General features: G+C 38.2%; 1 protein-coding gene across 1 annotated transcript in view; it reads left to right on the plus strand.

The window, feature by feature from the left end:
• The window catches only part of CUL4B (cullin 4B), a 31586-nt gene that overhangs the window by 887 nt on the left and 7796 nt on the right, over positions 1 to 22903 (plus strand). Inside the window, exons 2-15 of the mRNA XM_038416142.2 lie at positions 125 to 637; positions 3754 to 3869; positions 9436 to 9539; positions 10569 to 10638; positions 11161 to 11234; positions 12541 to 12703; positions 12809 to 12898; positions 13213 to 13295; positions 15139 to 15206; positions 16424 to 16542; positions 18211 to 18403; positions 19681 to 19785; positions 20112 to 20222; positions 20960 to 21045. Of these exons, the coding sequence (XP_038272070.1) occupies positions 125 to 637; positions 3754 to 3869; positions 9436 to 9539; positions 10569 to 10638; positions 11161 to 11234; positions 12541 to 12703; positions 12809 to 12898; positions 13213 to 13295; positions 15139 to 15206; positions 16424 to 16542; positions 18211 to 18403; positions 19681 to 19785; positions 20112 to 20222; positions 20960 to 21045 (1895 nt within the window). The remainder of the gene's footprint in view (positions 1 to 124; positions 638 to 3753; positions 3870 to 9435; positions 9540 to 10568; positions 10639 to 11160; positions 11235 to 12540; positions 12704 to 12808; positions 12899 to 13212; positions 13296 to 15138; positions 15207 to 16423; positions 16543 to 18210; positions 18404 to 19680; positions 19786 to 20111; positions 20223 to 20959; positions 21046 to 22903) is intronic.

Here is a 22903-nt window from a genome sequence, read left to right on the forward strand (position 1 = left end):
GAGTTGAGACTCCTCTGAGAGAAGACAAACCAGAGACTGACTCTAACTCTCTCTTTGTCTGTCACACCAAAAGAATTTGATGCTCCTCAGTCTGATCACCTCTGTGTGTTCATGTTTCCCACAGGTTTCTCTTCCCCCAACCCCCCAGCAGCCGCTCAGGAGGTCAGACCTGCCACTGATGGTAATAGCAGCAGCAGCAGCTCCTCCTCCTCCTGCAAGAAGAGAAAGTTAAACAACAGCAGCAACAACTCTGAAAGAGAAGAGTTTGATTCCATTTCCTCCTGCTCCTCTTCTCCTTCCAAAAACAACTCATCATCATCTTCCTCCATCATCACCACCTCCTCAGGGGGCCCCTCATCCAACCATCATCTGCAGAAGAAGCTGCGTTTTGAGGACTCCTTGGATTTTATTGGACTCGATGTGAAGATGGCTGAAGAGTCTTCCTCATCCTCTTCTCCTGCTGCCTCTTTTCAGCAGCAGCACCAGCAACAGCTCAAAAATAAAAGCCTTTTAATTTCTTCAGTGGCTGTGGGGCACCATGCAAATGGCTTGACCAAAGCTGCCTCCTCCACGGTCTCCAGTTTCGCCAACAGTAAACCTGGTTCTGCCAAGAAGTTAGTGATCAAGAACTTTAAAGGTAATAACAAGCCATAATTTGTCCTCAACTTTGATGAGTTGACACTCAACTCATGTGCTATTTCAACATGACAAGCTATCCCGTTAGCTTGTAAATAGGTTTTATTGGAAATACTCTTCTGTGATGAACGTCTGAATCTGTATGTAAAAGGGAAACATAATCTCTTATGGTGTAGACTTGCCAAATCTAATACGCACTTGGAGGCAAACTTCATCATTTGGGATTACTTTTAAGGCACTTTTCATTGCCTCTCTTGAGAGGAAGGATTTGAGACCTCATACTCCTGATTTTTGCTTTTAAATCGCCCTTATTCAGAATGATACCATTTGATATCCCTAATGTAGTAATTCCAACTCCAGAAACAACAAATAGTTTAGTCCAGTGTGTTTGATAGGTCTCTGCAGAAGATATCTTCTTAAAAATGGCTAATTGTCCATCTCATTTTGTCCATCACAGTATGGTCTCTGCCTATTTTATTTCATTTTTAAATAACTTACATTTGTAGGTGATTACTAAGCTTTTATGCTTGAGCTGCTGTTCCCTTCCCCAGGTTTCCTAATGGATTGTCATACTTTTTTTTTTTTTTTTTTTTTTTTTTTTTTTGCCTTTTCCTCTCCTTGTTGCCCCACTTCTCTATCCACCCTCTCACCAGAAGGATGTGTGCTGCTCTTGTTGCTTAAGTTTTGGAGTGCTATGTGAGGCCAGGCAGCATTGTGGCAGAGCTGGGTGCTGCAGAAGCAGAAAAGCAAAGCTAGGGCTGATGTGATGCTGCCTGAGAGCTATTTCAGCAAGTAGTTGTATTATGGGCCACTATAGGAGCAGGCAGGGAATGTGCATAGCTTTCAAGGAGCTGCTTGTCGCTTTAGCTGAAAACCATGGGCAGAATCCAAGCTTCATACAGCTTTCCTTGTTTCTTTCCTCTACACCACCTCATGTTAGTCTGACAACGTATTTCCCTACTCCTGTTCTCCTCCCTCACATTGAACAAACGGTGGTTTATATAACATTGCATCCCGAAAGATACTGAGGTGCTTCATATGCTTTAAAGATATACAAGAGGAGAGGGGCTTTTTATCTTAATCAGGACAGTAAGTTTTTAGTGAATCTATATCTAGTGCTAATTTATGGTGCTCAAATTAGATTATAACTTTGCTCTGTGGTATTCATGATAGCACTTATGAAAAGTTCTTCCACCCTACTGCGGAATGCACTAACCTCATTTAGTTTGACTCAGTTCTGGAATTTTAGGATGGTGATGCATGATAGTGAGAATTGAAGTCTAGACTTCATTTATGGCTTCTCTTACAGGTTGTAGGTGAATGGAATATTGGCAGTAGCTTTTCACAACTTTTTTGTTTGTTTAATGTTGTAGATTACACATTCTTGTGAGCACTTGTTGCACATTATAAATTGTTTTGTCTGACACTTCAAAAATGTACCAGCTCTGTGACTGCTGTTTATTGAGTCAGTATTAAATGACAGATTGAAAATATTTTTTAATTATGCCCTTATCTGTGTTACTAAGAACACCTTGTTAAAATTTAGAATGTTTTAAAAACAGTAATTTTCACTGTTTTATTTATGTATAAATTCACTCCACTTTGACGGTGAAAGTGGGCTAATCGCATTTCTACTTAGTGCATAAGAACCTGAATGGGAAACTAACATAATGCTGGAATATTGCCGACACTGTATGGAAATAGGTATTTTGTTTTAAATATACATCTCTATTATGACTTCCTCTTCCCCCACCCCCCAAAAATCACAAATTTCTGTTGTCTTAATTTTGTTTAAAAACTGGGTTTGCAAAACCTGAACTGTGGGCCAAACTTGGCCTGAAAGCGTACATGTCTTTCTCCTTAAATTCCCTCCCCTCCCTTCCTTTGCCATATCCCAATATTCTTCCTAAAACAATGATCACTTGATTTAAGTATTTTGTTTTTAGAATTCTAAGTTTGCTCTGTCCTGATACTTTCTGATGCCTTGAGATGTGACTATGATCCTGTCTAAAAGAAAGTGAGAACCAATAATTTAGGCATCTCATCCATTTTCGTTAATTGTTCAGAAGGGTTCCTGTTGAGCACTGTAAGACTCTCCATCTCGTAGGTGTTAAGGTCTCCACTTCCGCTGCACTTCCAGCCCTGGCCAGAAGCTAGTGTTACTCCCAGGATCCTGTTACTGAGCTAATTAATATTAAAAAAAGTCATTAAAAATCCCCAAATATTGCCATAAACTTGCTTTAGGCAATCATTTTGTGGTTGATTTATGATTTAAAAATTAAACTCGCCACAGCACTGAGGATTTGATTTAGGAAATTTTTGTTAACCTCTTTTACATACTTTTTTATTGACGGTAATGTACGGTGGGGAGGAGCTATGGAAAGAAGGCTGTACTAAATGATAGTGGAGTTGAATCTTTCCAAGTTTGACATACTTGAACATAAAGAACAGGGCTTGAAAAACATAACAAACACCTACTGCCCAGAACCTGCAGACCTAGGAAAACTCCACTGCATTGGTTCAGATTGAAAAATTTTCTTTGCAAACAAAGGTCTATAATCATAATGTTTCCTGTGTAAATATAGCTTAAAACCTGCATAAATTGATGGGCTAGATCTCCTTCACCAGTTTTCCACTTGGTACAGTTATCTGTCTTGGAACATCTGTCACACATCTCTAAAAAGGGCTGGCTTCATTTTACCAACACATGATGATCAATCTGTATGTCACTTTCTAATTATTTTGTCCTGTGCTGCTAGCTTAATAAAAAATCAGTATTAATGAAAGTATAGACTGACAATATTTTTTCACTTGAACTATTAAGACATAGGTATTGCAGAGTTTATAGACCGGTGTACGGTATCTGCCCCAAGTGCTGTGCTGTGATGTGCAGGCACAACAGGGTGACTCAAGTTGAAGTCAAGTGAGTCAATTTGAAACTTAGAATTTCATTGCTACCTAACAGTGAAAGCAGAATCTGATGTATGCCTAAAGAGACTTTCTTTATGTTTTAGTGGAAGCTAGAGTGTTTTTGCAAATTTGTCATCTTCACATTATAAAACAACTAGAATTTTCTGCTCTCCTTAAACAGGATCTCAACTTTTGTTTATATCCTAGATAAACCTAAATTGCCTGAAAACTACACAGATGAAACCTGGCAAAAATTGAAAGAAGCTGTGGAAGCTATCCAAAACAGTACTTCAATTAAGTACAATTTAGAAGAGCTCTATCAGGTAAGTGGTCCCGATCTATATTTAAATCCATTCAGTCTAAATAAAATCTGGATATACTCTGTTCATTTTTCATTCTCAAAATTATTTTTGTGATTTAAAAAAAAAAAGGAAATATGCCACTTTGTAGTTACTTTCCTAGTGAACGAACTATTTACTTAGAACAGTTTCTCAAAGTGACTTTAAAAATCCAGAATAAAGGATTTGCAAGAGCTAAAGTTGAACTGAGAACCTTTTTACCTGCCAAGAGCATAATCTAAGGTGTGGTTTCCCTTGCAACAGTTGACACGAATTAAATAAGGCAAGGAGCTGTATTCCCTTTACTACTGCTTTTGAGTTTGTGCTGTGTAGCTGCTCAAGGAGAAACATGAAATCCTAAAACGTTTGGTGTTTAGGTAAGAAAAGGACAACTTGGATTAAAATGTAATCTATTTGTGTCTGTCTAAACACAATCTCTATTCATAATTTGGGATCATAAACAACCATTTTTTTAAAAAAAATTCATTTAACTTTTAAAGTAGGTGTAAAATGTGTCACCATATTTCTTCATGAAAATCATATTCGTTTGGTTGTCATTGCTTGTCATTAGAATTATGTATATTTGACAGTGAAAACATTTAAACTCCTTTTTCCCCCTCCCCATCATTAGTAATGATTATTTTGCCCTGATTATTATTGTTTTTAAAGAATGCTGTGAGGTCTAAATTGAGTATTAGACCTTTTTTATAAGCTCTTCAGTCTTTATATAATTACATTTCTGTTTGTGCATTCTTTATGTACAGTTACTTAACTAAATTTGTTTAGTCAAAATAACTGGGACTTCCTAAACTTAGGGGGGGGTTGTACCACCCTAGTGCTGCACGCAGTTATAAAGAGGTACTTCTATTTTGTTCTATTTTCAAGTTTTATCGTTTGATAGGTTTCCATGTTTTTTCTCAAAAAGGTGAATTTTGAATGTGATTTTGGCTCCAGCAAATATATGGTGACATTCTATTTTTAGGTCTTATTGAAATTTGGGATGGGTTGAATTGCCTGAATATGGGCTGAATTTTTTTTTTTTTTTGTCGTCCTTGTCCCCCTCACCCAGCACATGTTGCATGCGCTTTAGATTCTTGTTTTGAACTTTTAAATCAAAACCAGCAAGGTTGAGAAACTTCATGTTTGGCATGTGCGTGGTTCCACAATAAAAAGAGCCTTCTTTGCAGCATTTGGAGGAATTGATGGCAAATTAGATACACATGCAGTTGTTAATTTCAGGGTATTTAAGCTCCGGACAAATAGGCTTATACTGTATTGAATAATGCAGAACTGCAAATAAATGTTTTTTTAAAAAATACAGTGAAGCATGGGCTTATCTACCATTCAAAGGACAAACGAATCAGTTAACTAGTAGAGATGGCCTTTATCTACAAAGTCATACTGAAAACCTTGCCATACTTCAAAGTAGTAGTTTAAAATGAAGTCGCCCTCTTAGAGATTGATATCAAACCAGGTTTCACTGTGCTACTTATGCTCAAGGAGAGTGAGTTACAACTACTTTGAGAATCATGACTTTGAATATCCTGACATATGTGTTGAAAATTTCAACCATAATGTTACAATTATTTAAATATATTTAAGTGAATAGGAACGTTTCATATTTGACTGCCCTCTAAGTTGAATCTAAAAATAAATGTCTTAATTTAAAAATAGTAATAGCAATTGCTAGTATTTTAAATGCTAAATAAATCAGTGCTGCTTGTGAACAGCTGCTTGGTAAATGGATCTGATTCCAAATATGCTTTGGCAGACATCGTTATCTAAGCAGAGAGAGGAATGGCCCAAAAAAAGCCTATAGAAGTTCCTTCCCACACTCTTCTAAAGGATTTATTCATATTTTGTGTTTGAACAGAGTTAAGCTTCTTGGTTTTAGTTTGACACATCTGTGTGCCAGTAGAATCCCACTGAGTGAACATTTTTTTAGCCTTTAATTTTTTAGACCATGAACCATTAGCACTGTGTTACTACTTCTACTTCTCAGGTTGAAGTTGGGGAATAGTGCACCTAGATAAGCAGTTAAATAATAATGGATAACTGAAAGCTTTATACAAATGTTTATTTGCCAGAATAATTTTCTTCAGTACATCAATACTAAAAAGTAGAAGCCTAGACTTCCCTGTTTAAATGGATGATTATAAATAAGAAAGGTCAGCTTTTTAAACATTTCTCAAAGTACCCATTGCTGTGGCCTCAGAAAATCTTCCAATCTGAGCCAATGCAGTGGTATTTTCATTTGTGATTCCACCCCAACCCCTGCTTCTCTTCTTCCTTATCCTCCCCCAAAACAAATATAAACTTCACCATACCCAGATGTGTCTGGGGAGCCTACTCCCATATCCTGAGTATGGCTAATGCATCTGAGAGTGCAGAATCCCAAGGCAGAGCATCTTATTCTGAACAACCCACTTCTGTGAACCGCCAGTAGATAGTGTGATTATTTGCAGTGTTAGCAATAGCAAAATGTCTTGTACGGTATCATTTTAAATATTGATCTAGTACAACATCGCAGTAGCAATTGTACAGTATCAGTGGAGATACTTCCATTTAAAAGGACAGTGTTTTCAGCAGAAATTCCCACTATCCGCCTGTTTTTTTAAAAAAAACAAAGAAAAACAACTTGTCGTGTTTTCTGAAGTTTCATAAAAAGAAAAGGAGTACTTGTGGCACCTTAGAGAATTTATTAGAATTTATTAGAGACTAATAAATTTGTTAGTCTCTAAGGTGCCACAAGTACTCCTTTTCTTTTTGCGAATACAGACTAACACGGCTGCTACTCTGAAACCTGTGAAGTTTCATAGTTGGTGTGGAATTTTTTCTCCGTTAAAATGCATGTATTTTGTATTTGATTTCTTATGTCAACAAAAGGTTTGAAAATCCTATTTGACACAAGCATGTAGTGAATTTTCACCTACTTATTACTGGGTAGAACTCCAGATATACATGTGCTCATGCATGTATATGTGTGAAGTTTCATACATTAAAATAAATTCATCTGAGTTTTTTTTTAACTTATTACACATTGAAATAAATGCACATGGGATGAAATCCATCCATTCATAATGGGCCTATAGAAGGTCCTCCAAAGTGCATAAGTCCTTGCATCCATGCAAAGAGTTGGAAATGGAGTGGGTATTTATGCAACCCCTGTTTTCTAAGGTTGGGGGGGGGGACTCTGTAACACCTCAGAATAGACTGGCAAAGAGGGGTGCAGATCAGGAGCAGATGATTGGCCAGAAACTATTGCCTAGGGACTTTGGAGAGCCAGCCATTGTTAACCCTGCTTATTAACTAGAAGAACGGCCGCAGAAGGGTTGTGCATCTGTCTCAAAGGTGACAGTTCATCTTTTCAGCCCCCAGTAGTAGTCTTTCCCCCCACCCCAAAGCCAATTTGGGTGGCAGAGGGGTTATATCCTGTATTTACTTGAAAGTTTTTGATATGACTTCTCACATTTTAATGGTATGTAAGTTAGAAGCTGACCACATAGGCTATAGAGCACGAGAGAAAGGGAGAAAACTCCAGCCCATATGCCATCAAACTGAACAAAGAACTGTACTGTATTGAATAATGCAGAAATGCAAATAAATGTGTTTTTAAAAAATACAGTGAATCATGGGCTTATCTACCACTCAAAGGACAAACAAATCTGTTAACTAGTAGAGATGGCCTTTATCTACAAAGTCATACTGAAAACCTTGCCACTACTTCAAAGTAGTAGTTTTTCTGTTAGATCAGTGGTTTTCAACTTGTGGTCCATGGACCCCTGGGGGTCTACAGTCTATGCCTAAGATTTCCAAAGGGGTCTGCACCTCCATTCAAAAAATTTTAAGAGTCAGCAAATAAAAAATGGTTGAAAACCATTGTGTTAGATTAATACAATTTTTTTAAAAAAACAAACAAACTCAAGACTGAGAATTTAAACTCTCAAATATTAGGAAATTCAGTTCTGGCTTTCCCGGCAGCCAGAACTCAACCATCTTGTGCTTATGTAGCATTTTGTATTGTATGTGTTGTTGATACATCTTGCTTTCATGACTAAAACTACCTTGAAAAAATGATGAATTCTAACTCAGTAAATCTGCGTCCCATATATATTCAGAGTTAACTGCTTGTTTTTGACAAAAGAAGTTTGTACTAATTTTTACTCCCTGTTCATCCTTTGGAGCTGATATAGTTATGGGTGAGTGAGCAGCATTTATTTCACAGAATTGCTAACTTCGGACTGTAGAGTCTTTACTGATGGTATTTGTTGCAGAAGCTAGAAAGAACCCAACTTAACTGTCAGATCCCATGCTGAGTTAGCTGTTGGAATGCATTTTTACTTGTGAACTGAGCAAATACAGTCTGAAAATCATGGAAACATTACATGTGGAACTAAAGACTGGTTCTTCTACAGATACCCACATATTCTTACACAAACACCTTAGTTAACCTAATCTTTAAAGCTGTTCATGTGCATTCCATGTAAACACAATCAATACAAATTGGGAAAACACCAGGTAAGGGTCCATCCACATAACAAACAATGTGACTTCACATTGCCATTATGCCTACAGACTTTATCTTCACAGCCTTTTACTTCCCCCCCCCCCCCAAAACATCCATGATGCATGCATCCATTTTTTCTAAACCACAACCAAATGCTCATAGTTTAATATGCCCTCAGGTAGTTTAAGATATTTTATTGAGAAAGTGTGGAATACAGAGCACTACCAAAAAAAATCTGAGGTCATAATTAGGCTGGTGTGACCTGGAGAGATGTTGCAGGATTTAGAGGGAACTTGAGGTGGAGAGTGTGAAAGGGTGACACTGGAAATCATGCTCTCTTGCACTAAGGCTTCCCTGTCTCTCCCAGTGGAACTGCAAATGGCTTGGTAAGTTTAGTAGCTCATAAAATAAAACCTTAAGTGTCTGTGTTTCAGAGTAATAAAACCCATATATTGCTGGAAAATTGAACTACCTCTGTTCCTGCATTTCTCACTTGGGCACTTAATGTATGTCTACGCAGCAATTAAGCGCCTGCAGCCGGTGTGGGTCAGCTGGCTTGCAGGCTCCGGCTGCAGGGCTGTAAAATTGCTGTGCCAACATTCAGGCTGGAGCCCAAACGATGGGGCCTCTCGAGTGGGGAGGGTCCCAGGCTCTAGGATGAGCCTGAACATCTACACAGCCGTTTTTAGCCTGGCAGCCCAAGCCTGGTGAGCCTGAGTCAGCTGACTCAGACCAGCTGTAGCTGTGCTACAGGTCTTTCATTCCAGTGTAGACATATGCTAAGACTCCCACTCAAGTCTGTAAACCCGTGGGTTGTGAACTGTTTAAGGGCGGGCCCTCGTAGTGTCATTTTGCTGCTGTAAAGTGCTTCGTACATCTACTGTGCTGTGAAAGCAGCAGTATGTAATGTAAAGTTCCAGAGCACGTAGATCTGCTCAAGGATCAAAAACAAACATGTCATGCTTTTTTTTTTTTTTTTTAAATGAAGCCACATGGAGAAATTAATTTTTTATCTTGCTATATCTGTGTCATTATTTACTTTAGGCTGTCGAAAATCTCTGCTCCTACAAGATTTCTGCAAACTTGTATAAACAATTGAGACAAATTTGTGAAGACCACATCAAAGCACAAATTCACCAATTCAGAGAATATCCTTTAATTGAAAGTCTTTTCACCTGTCAATCTCAGGAGTCATGTTTCTTGTGCATCCGTTGATGACTTTGGGGAGGTAGCATTATCTTATAGTTTGGCATTGTGGCTGGCAGAAATAGAAAGAACAAACTATAAGATAAATGGAAAGCCATTTGAGATCTTCACAGAGCAAAATGAATGCAGTCCCTGAACTGTTTGTTATAACACCTTGTAAGTATTAGCAATGGCATCAACTGTTGTAAAGCACAGAAAGATACCTGAAACTGCTTTATGTGCAGGTAAACAAAGAATTAATTTCAACAACTTTAGTTTTGAAGTGTATTCAGAGTCTAGAAATATCAAGTACTCAGTTACTGGTTTGGAATCTTTAAAGTTTTCTTGCTGAAATGGAAAATGGATTATTGCTAGTACTTTACTAAGAGGCAGACTTTCAATAACCCACTAATTTTACACCTGCATATTTTGTGCCCACAGTAAAATGTAGATGCAAATGTTACGTTTAGACATGTATCTATAAGATTTGGGGTCACATGTCTGGTATTAGACACCTTAATTCTCGCATTTGTGCTTGGAAATGATCTCCTGTGCAAACTTTGTAAGTTTGAGTCCCTCTGAAAATGTGGCCTGAAACATTCTGTATGTTTACACTCCAGAAAATCATTATCTTAATAGAACAACATATAATTGTAGTTTTTCCATATGCTAACAAAGCATTATCGTTAACCTAAATTAGGCTTCCGAGTCCAAACGTGTTTTTGATAATGGGACTTAGGCTCCTGAGTGATTTTTAGGTGCTTTTGATAATTTTACCCTGGTCTTGAACTACTGTTAATAACCATGACACTAATATAAACTAAAAATAGCTTATGAAAAAAAATTCTGATCCTTTCCAAAAGGTAGCTAGTGAATTTGTGATGCGCTCTACTGAAAGTATTGTGAAAAAGCAAACAAGTACTGTTGAGTTTTTTAGGTGGCTAATGTAAACTATGGGATTTTTGTCACAATTTTCTTAACTGCCTTTTCATGGATTCGCTGGACAGTGTTCTTTTTCTAAAGAAAATAGACAAATGTTGGCAAGATCATTGCAGACAAATGGTAAGGGGTTGTTTTTCCTTTTAAAAACAAACCTGTCTATTCCTGACGGTTTACTTATCTCTCTCATTTTTTTACAGATACACTTTGTGCTTCTGAAATGTTATCTGATGTCTAATGTAAAGGCTTCTGTTATAGGAGGAAATGACATCTAACTTGTTAGAAATGAAGCTTTGAAAGCCCTTCCCTGAGATGTACTTCTGAACATATGGCTTTGGTTCTGAATAAACGTTTGAAATACACGTTGTGTGTGTATATGCTAGCCCTTCCCCTCGTGTTTGTAACTCAGAGACTAATTTTACCCTTGGTTCATGTCTAAATGTTGTTTTGCATTCTTTCCCACCCTAAATCAAATGCTAAATGTCATGTTGATCATACTTAAAACATCCCACTGCATACTAATAAATGCAGAATATTCCAGGAATTGTTGGTAATTTTAGCACATACATATATACAGGTATATGGCATTTCAATTTCAACTGATATAAAAAAGCTGGTGACTTTTTTTCCCCTCCTCCCCAACAGATCATGATTAGGAGTATCTTTTTGTTCCTGGATCGAACTTACGTTCTTCAAAATTCAATGCTGCCATCTATTTGGTAAGGCTGCAAAGAATAAAACTGATTTTTTTAAAAAAAAAAATTCTTACTATTTGAAATATAGGGATTGCAGCTAGCTACAATTATTTTTGCCGTTCTAGAAGAGAGAAATGTTTTGAATTTCATTTCCATGAACTGCGAGAGTTTTGCAGTGACTAATACCAAATTTTAACCAAACTGATGCCGTCTAACTCCAGTTTGCATAATACAAGAAAGCCTTTTCAGTAATTGAAAAGCCAGGATTTAGGGTCAAAGGGTCATTGGCTACACATCTGGCTATCAAAGATAGTGAGGATATTTAGTACATGTGTAACATTCTAAAGATACAATGCTTTAAATATATTGGATAACAAATATGTACAACTCCTAATTTTATAAAGGGGTAAACTAAGGTTATGTCTACAGTACCAGCTCAGGCTTCCCAGGTCGTGATTCCCAGGTCATCTACACATACTCCCATTAGTTTGGTGAGAACGAGTGTATAAACATGCACTGCAATAGCATGGCTTACCCATGCTGAGTCCATACCTACAGGGAGGTTGTATTCAATATGGCTAAGCCATGCCACTGCCTTTGCTACCATGGCCACACTGCTATTTATATTCTCAATAGCTCTCATTGAGCTAGCACAAGTGTATGAGCTGGGAAATCACACCCCTAGGTCATAGGGAAGACGTGATCAATGAGCGGTTACGGTCAGTTTTGGGGTGTCCAAGTTGATATACCCCTTAAAGGTCTAACTTTTTTGGAAAGTACTGAGCACCCACTCTCCAATCAGACCCACTTAACGCATCAGGTTGGACACTCAAAACTGAGATCCCTGCCTCCAAATCACCATTCATCATTTAAAATCTTTGCCTAAGGACACCAGTGATAGAGCTGAGATTAGAACCCTGGCTTCCATTCCATGCTTAATTCTTTTGAGAAAACTGCTTTATCTTTGAAGATATGCTAGTCTTCCTGTTAAATTGAGGAAACACTTTTTAAGCCTCATCAGTTTTTAATCTTTCTAAATCCAGCTAATCCAAGCTAAGAAGGTTAATGTCCTAAAACAAAGTAATTATCAAAAATAAATCTCACTTGTATCTGCATGTGTGAGAATGTGTACGAGAGTATTACTTTAGATAGTTGCCTATTGTTGTATATTTGTGCGTTTACTCGCCTCTGAAATGGCTTAGGAAACTCAGTAAATATTTGAGCATCAGAATCGAGAACGTGCTGCTGTTTTTATTGTGATGGTTAAAAATAAAAAATTCAGAGGTGGTTCTGCTTCAAATTATTTAAGAGGCTTTTTTTATCTTTTTAGGGATATGGGTTTAGAGTTGTTTAGAACTCATATAATTAGCGATCAGAAAGTTCAGAACAAGACCATTGACGGCATTCTTCTCCTGATTGAGAGAGAAAGAAATGGTGAGGCTATTGATAGGAGTTTGCTCCGAAGCCTTCTAAGTATGCTTTCTGATTTGCAGGTGAGTACATTTTCTTCAGTTAGCAGAAAACTGAAAAAAGTACCACACTTGTATTCCAGGACGCACTATATGCTTTAAACTGAATTATTCTTCTTTATTCCCTAGATTTATCAAGATTCTTTTGAACATAGATTCTTGGAAGAGACTAATCGTCTGTATGCAGCGGAGGGACAGAGACTTATGCAAGAACGAGAGGTATTTTATGTTTTTCCTCTTGTTTGCAGCCACTGATGGAACATCTCTGCTGAGAGAGAGCAGAATAATGTGTTCCTGTAGTGCATTCTCCTCATGCATAGGGTAGCAGGAAATGTTCTCAGCAATAGTGTGACTCACATTTACCTTTTTAAAAACTGTACTTGTGGCAAATGTACTCAAGCACCATCACTCTAGGGCCTGGTGTTCTTGGTCCCAAAATTAGTCTGTAGCTGTTGCTGTCAGACTTTGGTCCCAGCATTTCTTCAACATTTTTTCATTATGTAAACAGTAAAATAACTCTTTAATCTTTTCAGGTTCCAGAGTATCTTCATCATGTCAACAAGCGATTAGAAGAAGAAGCAGACAGAATTATCACATACTTGGATCAGAGTACACAGTAAGTGTGTGATCTGCCTTGGCTTGGTATCTTTAGCCATTCAGTTCTAATCCTGTTGAAGGCTTTTGCCACACAAAATAACTACAGTTATTGACTAATGTATCATTTGTATTCAGATGTAATGTAATGTAAGTTGCCAAATGCTTCTCCTCTTCCCCAAAACTGCTTCGAGCCAATCAGTCATTTGTCTTATTTTGCACAGCTAACTGAAGTGGTTCAGATTAGAGGCTGATTTGACTTTTGGGCAATTAATTTGATTTGTGGGTCGTTTTAGGTGAGAGAGTCTGTGTTCCTACTAGCAGTGGCAACTACCTGTATAAGCAAATACTCAGTTACCTTCTTAACGAAAGTAGAGAGAGGCCAGCAATAGTTACCAGGTATTCTCAGTGGGAAAACTCTAAACTGGTTAAGGATGTAAATACCATTCAAGGAAGAAAACCCCTTGAATGTCAGTTTCTTAGATAACACAATCATTACCCTGGAAACTTAAAATGAAGATTACCTTTTAGGGTGGACTCGGGTACAGAAGGTGGCTGGTGGGGATGCTGGAATTCCCCTAGAGAGACGTATTCTGAGGCCACTGCTGTGGTTACTGGGAGGAAGTTACTGGTTACTGCAACAGGATGTATGGCCCTCTTTGAGTACATGGGTAGCAGGTCTTACCTTGGAGTTCGGAGGGAGCAGGTCACTGAATGATAGAGGCCTCTTACTATAGTGCAGGGGTTCTCCCAACAAATATTTTGGTGGCCTCAGTGTGTGGCCACCAGCTCTTGCTGCTGGCCACTCTGACAAACCAGTCTCTCTGTCCCTGCCTGCCATAGTCCTTCAGCAAAGGCCCACCCCTGGGAAGGTGTGTCAGGAATTCTCTGGCCACCTGTGGAGTCCCAGGCTCCCCATGCCCCAGCCTGGCGGAAGCGGAGGAGTGTCCCGGTGACTGAACACAATAGCCACCTCCAGCGCTGTGCACACCAGCCCCACGTGTCTCCAGAAGTGCTGCTTGGAGCCCCCGAGGAAGCCGCTTGGTGCAGGACGCCGATCCCTGCTGGCGGTGCCAAAATAAACACCAAGGCAGCACATCTCGCAGCCCTTGGTAACAGTGATTCAGGAGCAACAGCTGGGTGCTGCAGGGAGAGGCTGCAGCTCCCCTTCCCTTCCCCCCAAATCTCCATCCATGCTTTGGAAGGCTGTCATGGCTGCAAAAAAATCTGCTGGTGGCTGCATTTGAGAAACGTTGCTCTAGTGGATGAGGAGGCAGCATCAGAGATGAACTCTGAGGGAGGGGATTTGGGACTGCTGTGTATGCTGTTTCTCCAGTCCTGATGTCCCTACTCTCCATGCCCTCAGCCATTAAAGTAAGAGCCTGCTAGGTCCTTCAGTGGATCCCTTCTTCCTGAGTCCATTATTAGCAAAGTCCCCATTCTAATTTAGGAGCTATTGGTTCAAATACCTGTCATCTTTGCTCCTTCCTGGTCACTGTCTCCTTGCTTTATGGTCTCTTGCAAGACCCGAATGCCCTCTTGCATGAGGTTGAAGGAAGCATATTCCCTGAGGAGCTGCTTCCCTAACTTTCTGCCCTGATGAGATCCATCTTGTGCATCACCTTGAGGCACTCAGTTACCATAGTGATGAGTTTACTATAAATCCCTCCTCAGCAAGTAGTTACCTACTGGGGGGAAACAGGTTAAATATATTTATATATTGTTTTGTTAAACACACAGCCCCGAGTTATTGGGCAGGATCCTGCCAAGTGTAGATTTAACTCAGGCTAGTCTGTTCTTCAAATGGGATTTAAAACTGTTAGTGATAGAAAAAGGAAAAGTAATTCTAAACATTTTTTCTATAGGAAGCCACTAATTGCTACTGTAGAAAAGCAACTGCTAGGTGAACATTTAACAGCCATTCTTCAGAAAGGTAATCTTTCTTCTTTATAGAAATGTTTCTAGTTACTACTTCGGGGCTTTCATTCCTGTGCTGAAAAGAAAGTGACACATTCAGGTGCTGGGGGAGGACACAAGCCACATCATTCTTTAATACTCCTTGCTACTCAGTTCATGAAATAGCACTGAACATTTTGCAGGAGGGCAAGTCCCATTCTCCTTTTCAGAGGTAAGGAGCCACAATGGTGTCTTAAATACATTGCAGAGCAGAAGGAAAACTAGAATTAAAATACAGATGTTGGGCTGAGGCTTCAAGTAACGTTTTTAAGATCACGAGTGGGGGGGGGGTAGCTTTTGCGTTAGAGTCAGCTGTAGCAAGGGGGACCATTCAGGATTAGCAAGCAAACATGCTACTCTACTCTAAAGAAGTCAAAAGCAGTTAAGATACACTGCTTTAGCTGTGTAATAATCTCTCCTCATGGTCATGAGACCATGTGTGCTCCAAGGGAGGTGAATAATGGATACGTGAGTGCAACCTGCACAAATTGTTCATCTAATATGCTTTAATATTTTTCCTTTGACTTTGAACATTACTAGACACCTGTTAGCCGAATGGTATGTGGGTATTGGTGTGGGAGGGTGTTCTGGTAAGAAGCCCTGCCCGCACCTGTTCCCTCTTACCCTCACTTCTAGTAGCTGGGATTTGGGGATTCTTACTTATGTGATGTCCCTGGACTCAGCTGTGGTTTTTCAGACATCTGCTACCAAGAGGTTAATATGAAAAATAAAGAAGCTGCTTGGCTGCATGTAGACACTTGCATTTTTTATAGTGTTATAAAGCTTAATTTTCTGCAAAAATTGAGATTTAGGACTTCTGAGCTTCCAAGCAAAGCTTCCTAGGGACTAATGGAGCGTAACCTTTTTTATTACTGAATTTAAAGGAGCAATGAAGTATGAGTGAGCAAAGTTTATGGATGAGATAGTTATGTATAGTACAATAGTCCAAGATACAAAGACTTTCAGAGACAGGGTTAATTCAGATTGGCTAGACAACAAAAAACAGAATGGCAGTTGACTGCAAAAAAAAAAAAAAAAATCAACAAGTAAATCCATTGGAGAAGAAACAGATATATTGAATAATAATATGGCTGGGTTAACATGAGATTTCAAGTTCCTTACATTCCAGTAGCATGCATGGATCACTTCCAGTGATTATACCTTTTTTAGATGTTTAAACTTTCAAACCCACAGGTTTAAACCACCTTCTTGATGAAAACAGAATTCAAGACTTGTCTCTTCTATATCAGTTGTTCAGTCGGGTCAGAGGTGGAGTGCAAGTTCTCTTACAGCATTGGATTGAATACATAAAGGTATTGATATATATCAAGGATCTTGTACTGACCTTTTATAATCACTGAGGATTGTCCACAAAATATTTTTTTCATAAACAAGGATTACATCTCAGAAAGATGCACCATAGTTTTAACAGATGACTTGGAAACTTTTTAAACAGCATGCTTATATTTAACCGAATAACCTGTGAAATTGCACTGGGAATGATGTATTGTTTTAGAATAATTGAATATTGTCTTGAAGTATCTATCATTCCAAAATCTGGATTTTTGTTTTTGGTTTATACAGAAAAACGTGTTGGTTGAGGGAAGACACATTCCTGGTATCTTCCTGTCACTTTAGAATAACATTGGTTGTAATTTATACCCTTATTTCCAGGTCAAGTTTACCTTGTCTACACTTACAGCGCTGTAGCGCTTAGTGATGATTCTTCCTATGCCGACGGAAGACCTCACGTCGGCATAGGTACTCCACCTCCAAGAAGCTATAACTATGTCAATGGGAGAACATGACATGAACATGGTGCTGTCTGTATCAGGGGGGTGGGTTGGTAGAACTCTGTCACTCAGGTGTGGATTTTCCACACCCCTGAACAACATAGTTATACTGGCATAGGCTTGGTCTACACCACCACCTTAAGTGATGCTACTAATTATCTCTTTTATAGTTAACCCTTTGGTTACACTCATTTGTTCAGAAAAGTCCACGTAGAAATTTGGAATTTAAAATGTTAATTCATACAGATTATGTGTACCAAAGGAAAAACACTTCTCTATTTCTAACAATGAAGCCTACATGATTGTATTTTGATTACTTTTGTCTGCACCAGCATCATGGATATTGCCAGGCTAGGATCTTGTCTGAAAGAGCAGTTTGCTACCAACAGCACATGTGGGGTTTTGTTTGTTTGCTGTTGCCTTGTGTTGCAAATTGAAAAAAATCCAAAAGCACTAACTTTTAGCTACAAATGTAAAGTTTTTCCTTATTAACTGGAATACACTTTCATACATGCAGTATTTGTATTCCTGAGTGTGAGTGGAATATCACCACAGTCTATTGCTTCATTCTACACTTAAATTCTCTGCTTTCATTGAGTGGCGGATTAGGCGGGGGGGGGAGCTACTTAAAAAGCAAAGGACATACATATTAGATTACAACACTAAAGACCATTGACTTCACTGTTCAATGGGCAGATGATTCTGTAACTTTAATAATATTGTCACAGGCACCCTAATTTTGGTAGGAGAGTGCTTTGTATTACTGTTGTGGTGAACTTGACTTCACTGGGAGTCTTGCCCATGTAAATCTCTGCAGGAATGAGTCCTTACAGCATGTAATATTTTGGTTGTATATAGTTTGACTATCATCTTCAAGTGTTTGTACCATAAAGTTGGCTTACCATTGTGTTTGCGTCTCTTCTGAAATGCAAGTTCTGCTATATATGGACTTCAGCAATTTGATTTTTTTTTTTTAATTGCTGTCTATCTTGGTATGGTGATTCAAAATATAAAATACTATCTGTGTGTAGCAAGGACATTCTACCATTTTAATTATTGTTGTGTTAGCGAAGCAAACATTTTTCATTGTAAAATATGAACTTTTACATCATCCAACTTTTGGTTTGAAGATTTCATTCAGATCTGGTATTTAGAATTTTGATTGAAGGGTAAATTTTTGTTTTTCAGGCATTTGGTAGCACTATAGTAATTAACCCGGAAAAAGACAAAACTATGGTCCAAGAGCTTCTAGATTTTAAGGATAAAGTTGACCATATTATTGATGTCTGCTTTCTGAAGAATGAGAAATTTGTCAATGCTATGAAAGAAGCATTTGAAACCTTCATTAACAAGAGACCAAATAAACCAGCTGAACTGATAGGTATCATTTTCAGTCTCTTTCTACATAGAAGCTGTTTTTTATGTTTTGTATTTTTTGTTTTGACTTTTTTGATTATGCAATTTGAACAGATGATTCGGGGAATGATGAGATTTTTATATATGAAAGAAGGCTTAACAGAAAGCATAACTAAACTGTAGAATCTCCTTCCACAGTGTATATTTCTGCAAATAGCTTAATAGGATTCCAGAAGCATTAGATATTGTTATGATGATTGACCATTCACCATTCCACTGGCTAGTGTTTTGTTTTGGTTTTTTTTGGTTGGTTGGTTGGTTTTTGGGGGCCGGGGAGCTGAGGTGTATCAGCAATACTTCAGGACCCAATTCAATCACTAACAGAGATTAGACAAAACCTTCCCTGGCAATGGAATTAGTTTGGTCTTCAGGAGTCTACACAGTCCCTGTGATACCTCATGTGTGCACAGAGTGATGTAGGGGTCTGCAGTCAGTGCAACTATGTAGTAGTGGATCCACCAACCATATGACCTTCCTGCTCACTATCTCTCTATCGTCTCAGCAAATGAAGCCCCTGTGGACCAATGGAAATACAGACCCTCTCACTTTCTTGTGCAATGGAACGATACCTGTTATGCTATCTGTTGGGCTGTATACATTCTTGGGCTGGTGGGACTACCCTTTTAGAGGAAATTTGCTTCAGAGTGCCCTATTTTTCAGTGATCTCTGTTTCCATAATTTTAGCAGATATTATCGCACCATTTGAAACTGGCTTTTGAAATTAGCTAGCATGCCCAATTTTTCTTCCCCAAGTTAAATTTCTAGAACGATTTTAACAATATATTTTACTCTGGAACCTAATGCCTTCTATTGCTGCTACTTTAGCTATATCAAGCCTGGTTTTTCAGTCAGGGACCTTTATGTGGATTATGGTTTATTATGTTTAAAAACCTTGCTTTTAAAGTAACAGATACAGGCCTGTGGAGTAGTCATGAGTTTGATTTTTTTCATCATCTTTTAATTTAAGCTGGTATTCTCACTCGTATGAGAAGAGGTCCTTGAACTATTGCAATTTAATGATGTTTTAAAGGCATAAATGAAAATACAGTATCAAAATGGCAGTGCTAAATTTGTTCATGGTAATGTCTAATTGTTTTGGCTTTCCAAAAGGACCATAGTTTTTGGGTTTTTTTTTTTAAATGTCTCTAGAATGAGCTAAATGTCAAAATTTAAATGTAGGTTCATTCTGATGCTCAGCAGAGTCAGGTTTTCAATTCCTTTTACTTGCTTTTTGCTTTTTAGCTAAGTATGTGGATTCAAAGCTTCGTGCAGGCAACAAAGAAGCTACTGATGAAGAACTTGAAAAAATGCTGGATAAAATTATGATTATATTTAGGTTCATCTATGGTAAGGGTTACAATTTTGTTTGTGTACAGTTGTTTTATCTGTAACGTAATGTTTCCTTGCAAGTTGATTCTAATCTATCTGCCTCTTCCCCCCCACCCCCCACAAAAAGTGCACAGTATCTCTGTGGATTTTGTTTGTCTTCCAATCATTTAACTGTAGAGACTGCCCTAAATGCTCACGTGGTGCCAGATTCAGATCTAACTGAAGTTAACTGAAAAGTTCCCATGGACTTTATATGGGGCCTTATTGAGTAATATTTTATTTAAATGTTGCAGTTTTCACAAATTTTATCTGATCACTAACAAATCATGTCCTTTACATTATAGGAAAAGATGTCTTTGAGGCCTTCTATAAGAAAGATTTAGCAAAGCGGCTATTAGTTGGGAAAAGTGCATCAGTAGATGCAGAAAAATCTATGCTTTCCAAACTGAAACATGGTGAGTATCTTGCCCTCCCTCCTGCTTTTCTCTGTTAGAAATAATAGTCTAAATTAATATCTGTGTTTTTCCCCTATAACAGATTTTTTTGGTCTTCCTTTTTTGAATTAAGTGAAAGGGAGAATGTAGTGGGTGTGTAAATCTTTTTCTACAGTGTTATGTTTATCTGTAACAATTTTATTCTGCTTTAAGAAAACAATTTCATATAAGCAAATACTTTAGTATCAGGCAGAAGTCAGGAATTTAAAGTTCAAGCTGACCATCTAGTTTGTACCATCCTGGTCTTTGGGGGTAAATCTGAGGGATTCTGGCACAAAATATTTGTGCTATGAGAATATAATGTGCTTTTTCCTTTTGGGTCATGTTTTTTATTCAGTGTAAGGACTCACAGCCTCATGTAACTGCCAGTCAGCTCTTACCAATGGACCTTCACTATTTCCTAATACAAAATCTTGTGCCTGGTCAGACAGGATTTCCTAAGGTTTAATCCAGATCCAGACTTCAAGGAGATAAAGATCACCATGCAGGAGATCAAAGTTAAAATCAATGTGCAGGTACTAGGTCAATGGGCTGGCCCTAGGACAGTTCTTAAATTAGGAATAATTTTCTGAATTTGTATTTGTGTGCTAGATTTGAATGGCTCTCTGACATATGGTTATAACCATTTTAAATGTGTTGCTTCTTAGGTTTTGACTTTTTTTTTTTTTTCTTTTTAATTATAAAAACCTCTCTTCTAGAATGTGGCGCTGCTTTCACCAGCAAGCTTGAAGGAATGTTTAAAGACATGGAACTTTCAAAAGATATCATGATACAGTTTAAACAGGTATAGCAGTAAAGCCTGCCATGGTTTGTTCTTTAATATTTTATTACTTTCCTTGTGGGTATGTCTGATGCACCCCCAGGGTACTCAGGGTTGTGAGGCACCTCATTACTACCTCCTCTTAGCTTGAAGGAATCTTGGCTGTGCCTGCTATGGATAAACTCCCTGAAACCACCACCTCTGGCAGCACAGCACAGCCTTGCTCACTCCGTAGAGTAACAATACACGAATTCTGGAGTCTTCAGAACATTCCCTGCAATGACCAACCTCTTATCCGCTGAACACTCTCAGAATTACCAGGCCTTGCTGTACGCAGAGGATTAATACACGCCAACTTGTAAGATTCAACTCAGGATCACCAATTTACTGACCACCGCAGCACTTAGATATATTCATAGTGAAAACCATAAGTTTGTTATCAAAGAACAGAGATTCAAGTGCTAGTGAATAAGAATATTGGAAACAAATGGTTACATATAAAGGAAAATCAGAACACGCTTTCTACTGACTAAACTTAACTAACAATTTACACCCTTGTCTTTAAAAAAAGCTTATTTCAGCCAAAGTTCTCTCCAGCATATTCAACAAAGCCTGGTTGAGACCTGTTTTTTATAAAGCAAGCTCAGACTATTTACTTCCTCAGTGAAGAATGTCAGGGTATCATCTTTGCCCCCCAAATACAATAGGGCAAACCCTTAGAGTGCACCTCAATATAAGCTTCTCCCCAGCTCTCCTATCCTCACTCTATTCTGGTGTTTTTTCTCTTCCTGTTAGTGTCTCTGAAGTTCCCACAATTTTTCCTTAACGTTCAGTTCTGACAGGTGATAGGAGATCCAATGTGAACTATACAGTATTTAATTTATATGTAAACAGCCAGCTAGATAAACATTCTTGCCAGAAAACCTGTTGTTCGCATTTGCTGGTGACCAGTCCCTGGACACAGACCTTCAAGAACGTAATTTTCAGTGAAGATGCATAACTTCTTGCACAATATCCATACATGCATTTTGCATTGATGTTGATAACCAGCATGACACTGGCTTTTATTTGAGATCTTTCATGACACTCTGGTGAACTAGAATTTACATACCAAACCCAAGAAATTCCTGTAAGCCCTCTGCACTTCCTTGCCAGATGCCATTGAGGTTCTTGGGTCACAGTGTGTTTATGGCCAAAATGTTTGTTTAAAGCTCCGGTTGTAAATATTTCCTTATCATTTGAAGTAACTTTCTCTCCTTCAGAAGACACAGAAATTAACTTGCTCTTACAGGATGCAGTTTTTTAACTTGTTTCTTTTTTGTACAAAGATCCTTGAGAGGGGATGATTTTTCAAAGACAAAAGGCAATTAGAAGCACAGCTCCTACTGAAAAGTCAATGGGAATTGAATACTCAAATCCTATTTGTGCCTTCTGAGAATCTTCCACCTTAGTTCACTACTTGATTTAACTAATAACGGAGCAAAAATCAGCAGAACAAGTTCCTAGTGGGATTTAACAGGAAATGTATTGAAATAAATATGCAAACTTGTTGAATGTCTAGCTTAACAGCATTACAAGCTGATGAGACTAGATCACTGATCTAGTGGAGAGAGTAGAACACACGGTGTCAACACAATTCGGTTGTGTTGCGGGATCTGCCACTGATTTAGGTTGACTTTGGTCTAGTTATTTAACCTCTTGGCTTCAGTTTCTCTGTCTTTTTAAATAGTCTTGTACTTCACAATGGCAGTGTATGGGTTTCTTTACAAACAAACAGCAAAAAGTGTTTTGAGAGCCTCTGAAAGGTGCTATCATACTCATTCTAATACTCATGTAGTTAATTTGCATTCTGTGCAGAGAATATATCATGAGGTCACTTGCA

The sequence above is a fragment of the Dermochelys coriacea genome, chromosome 9 (genome assembly GCF_009764565.3).
Source record: "Dermochelys coriacea isolate rDerCor1 chromosome 9, rDerCor1.pri.v4, whole genome shotgun sequence".
In the NCBI taxonomy this organism is placed as follows: domain Eukaryota; kingdom Metazoa; phylum Chordata; order Testudines; family Dermochelyidae; genus Dermochelys; species Dermochelys coriacea.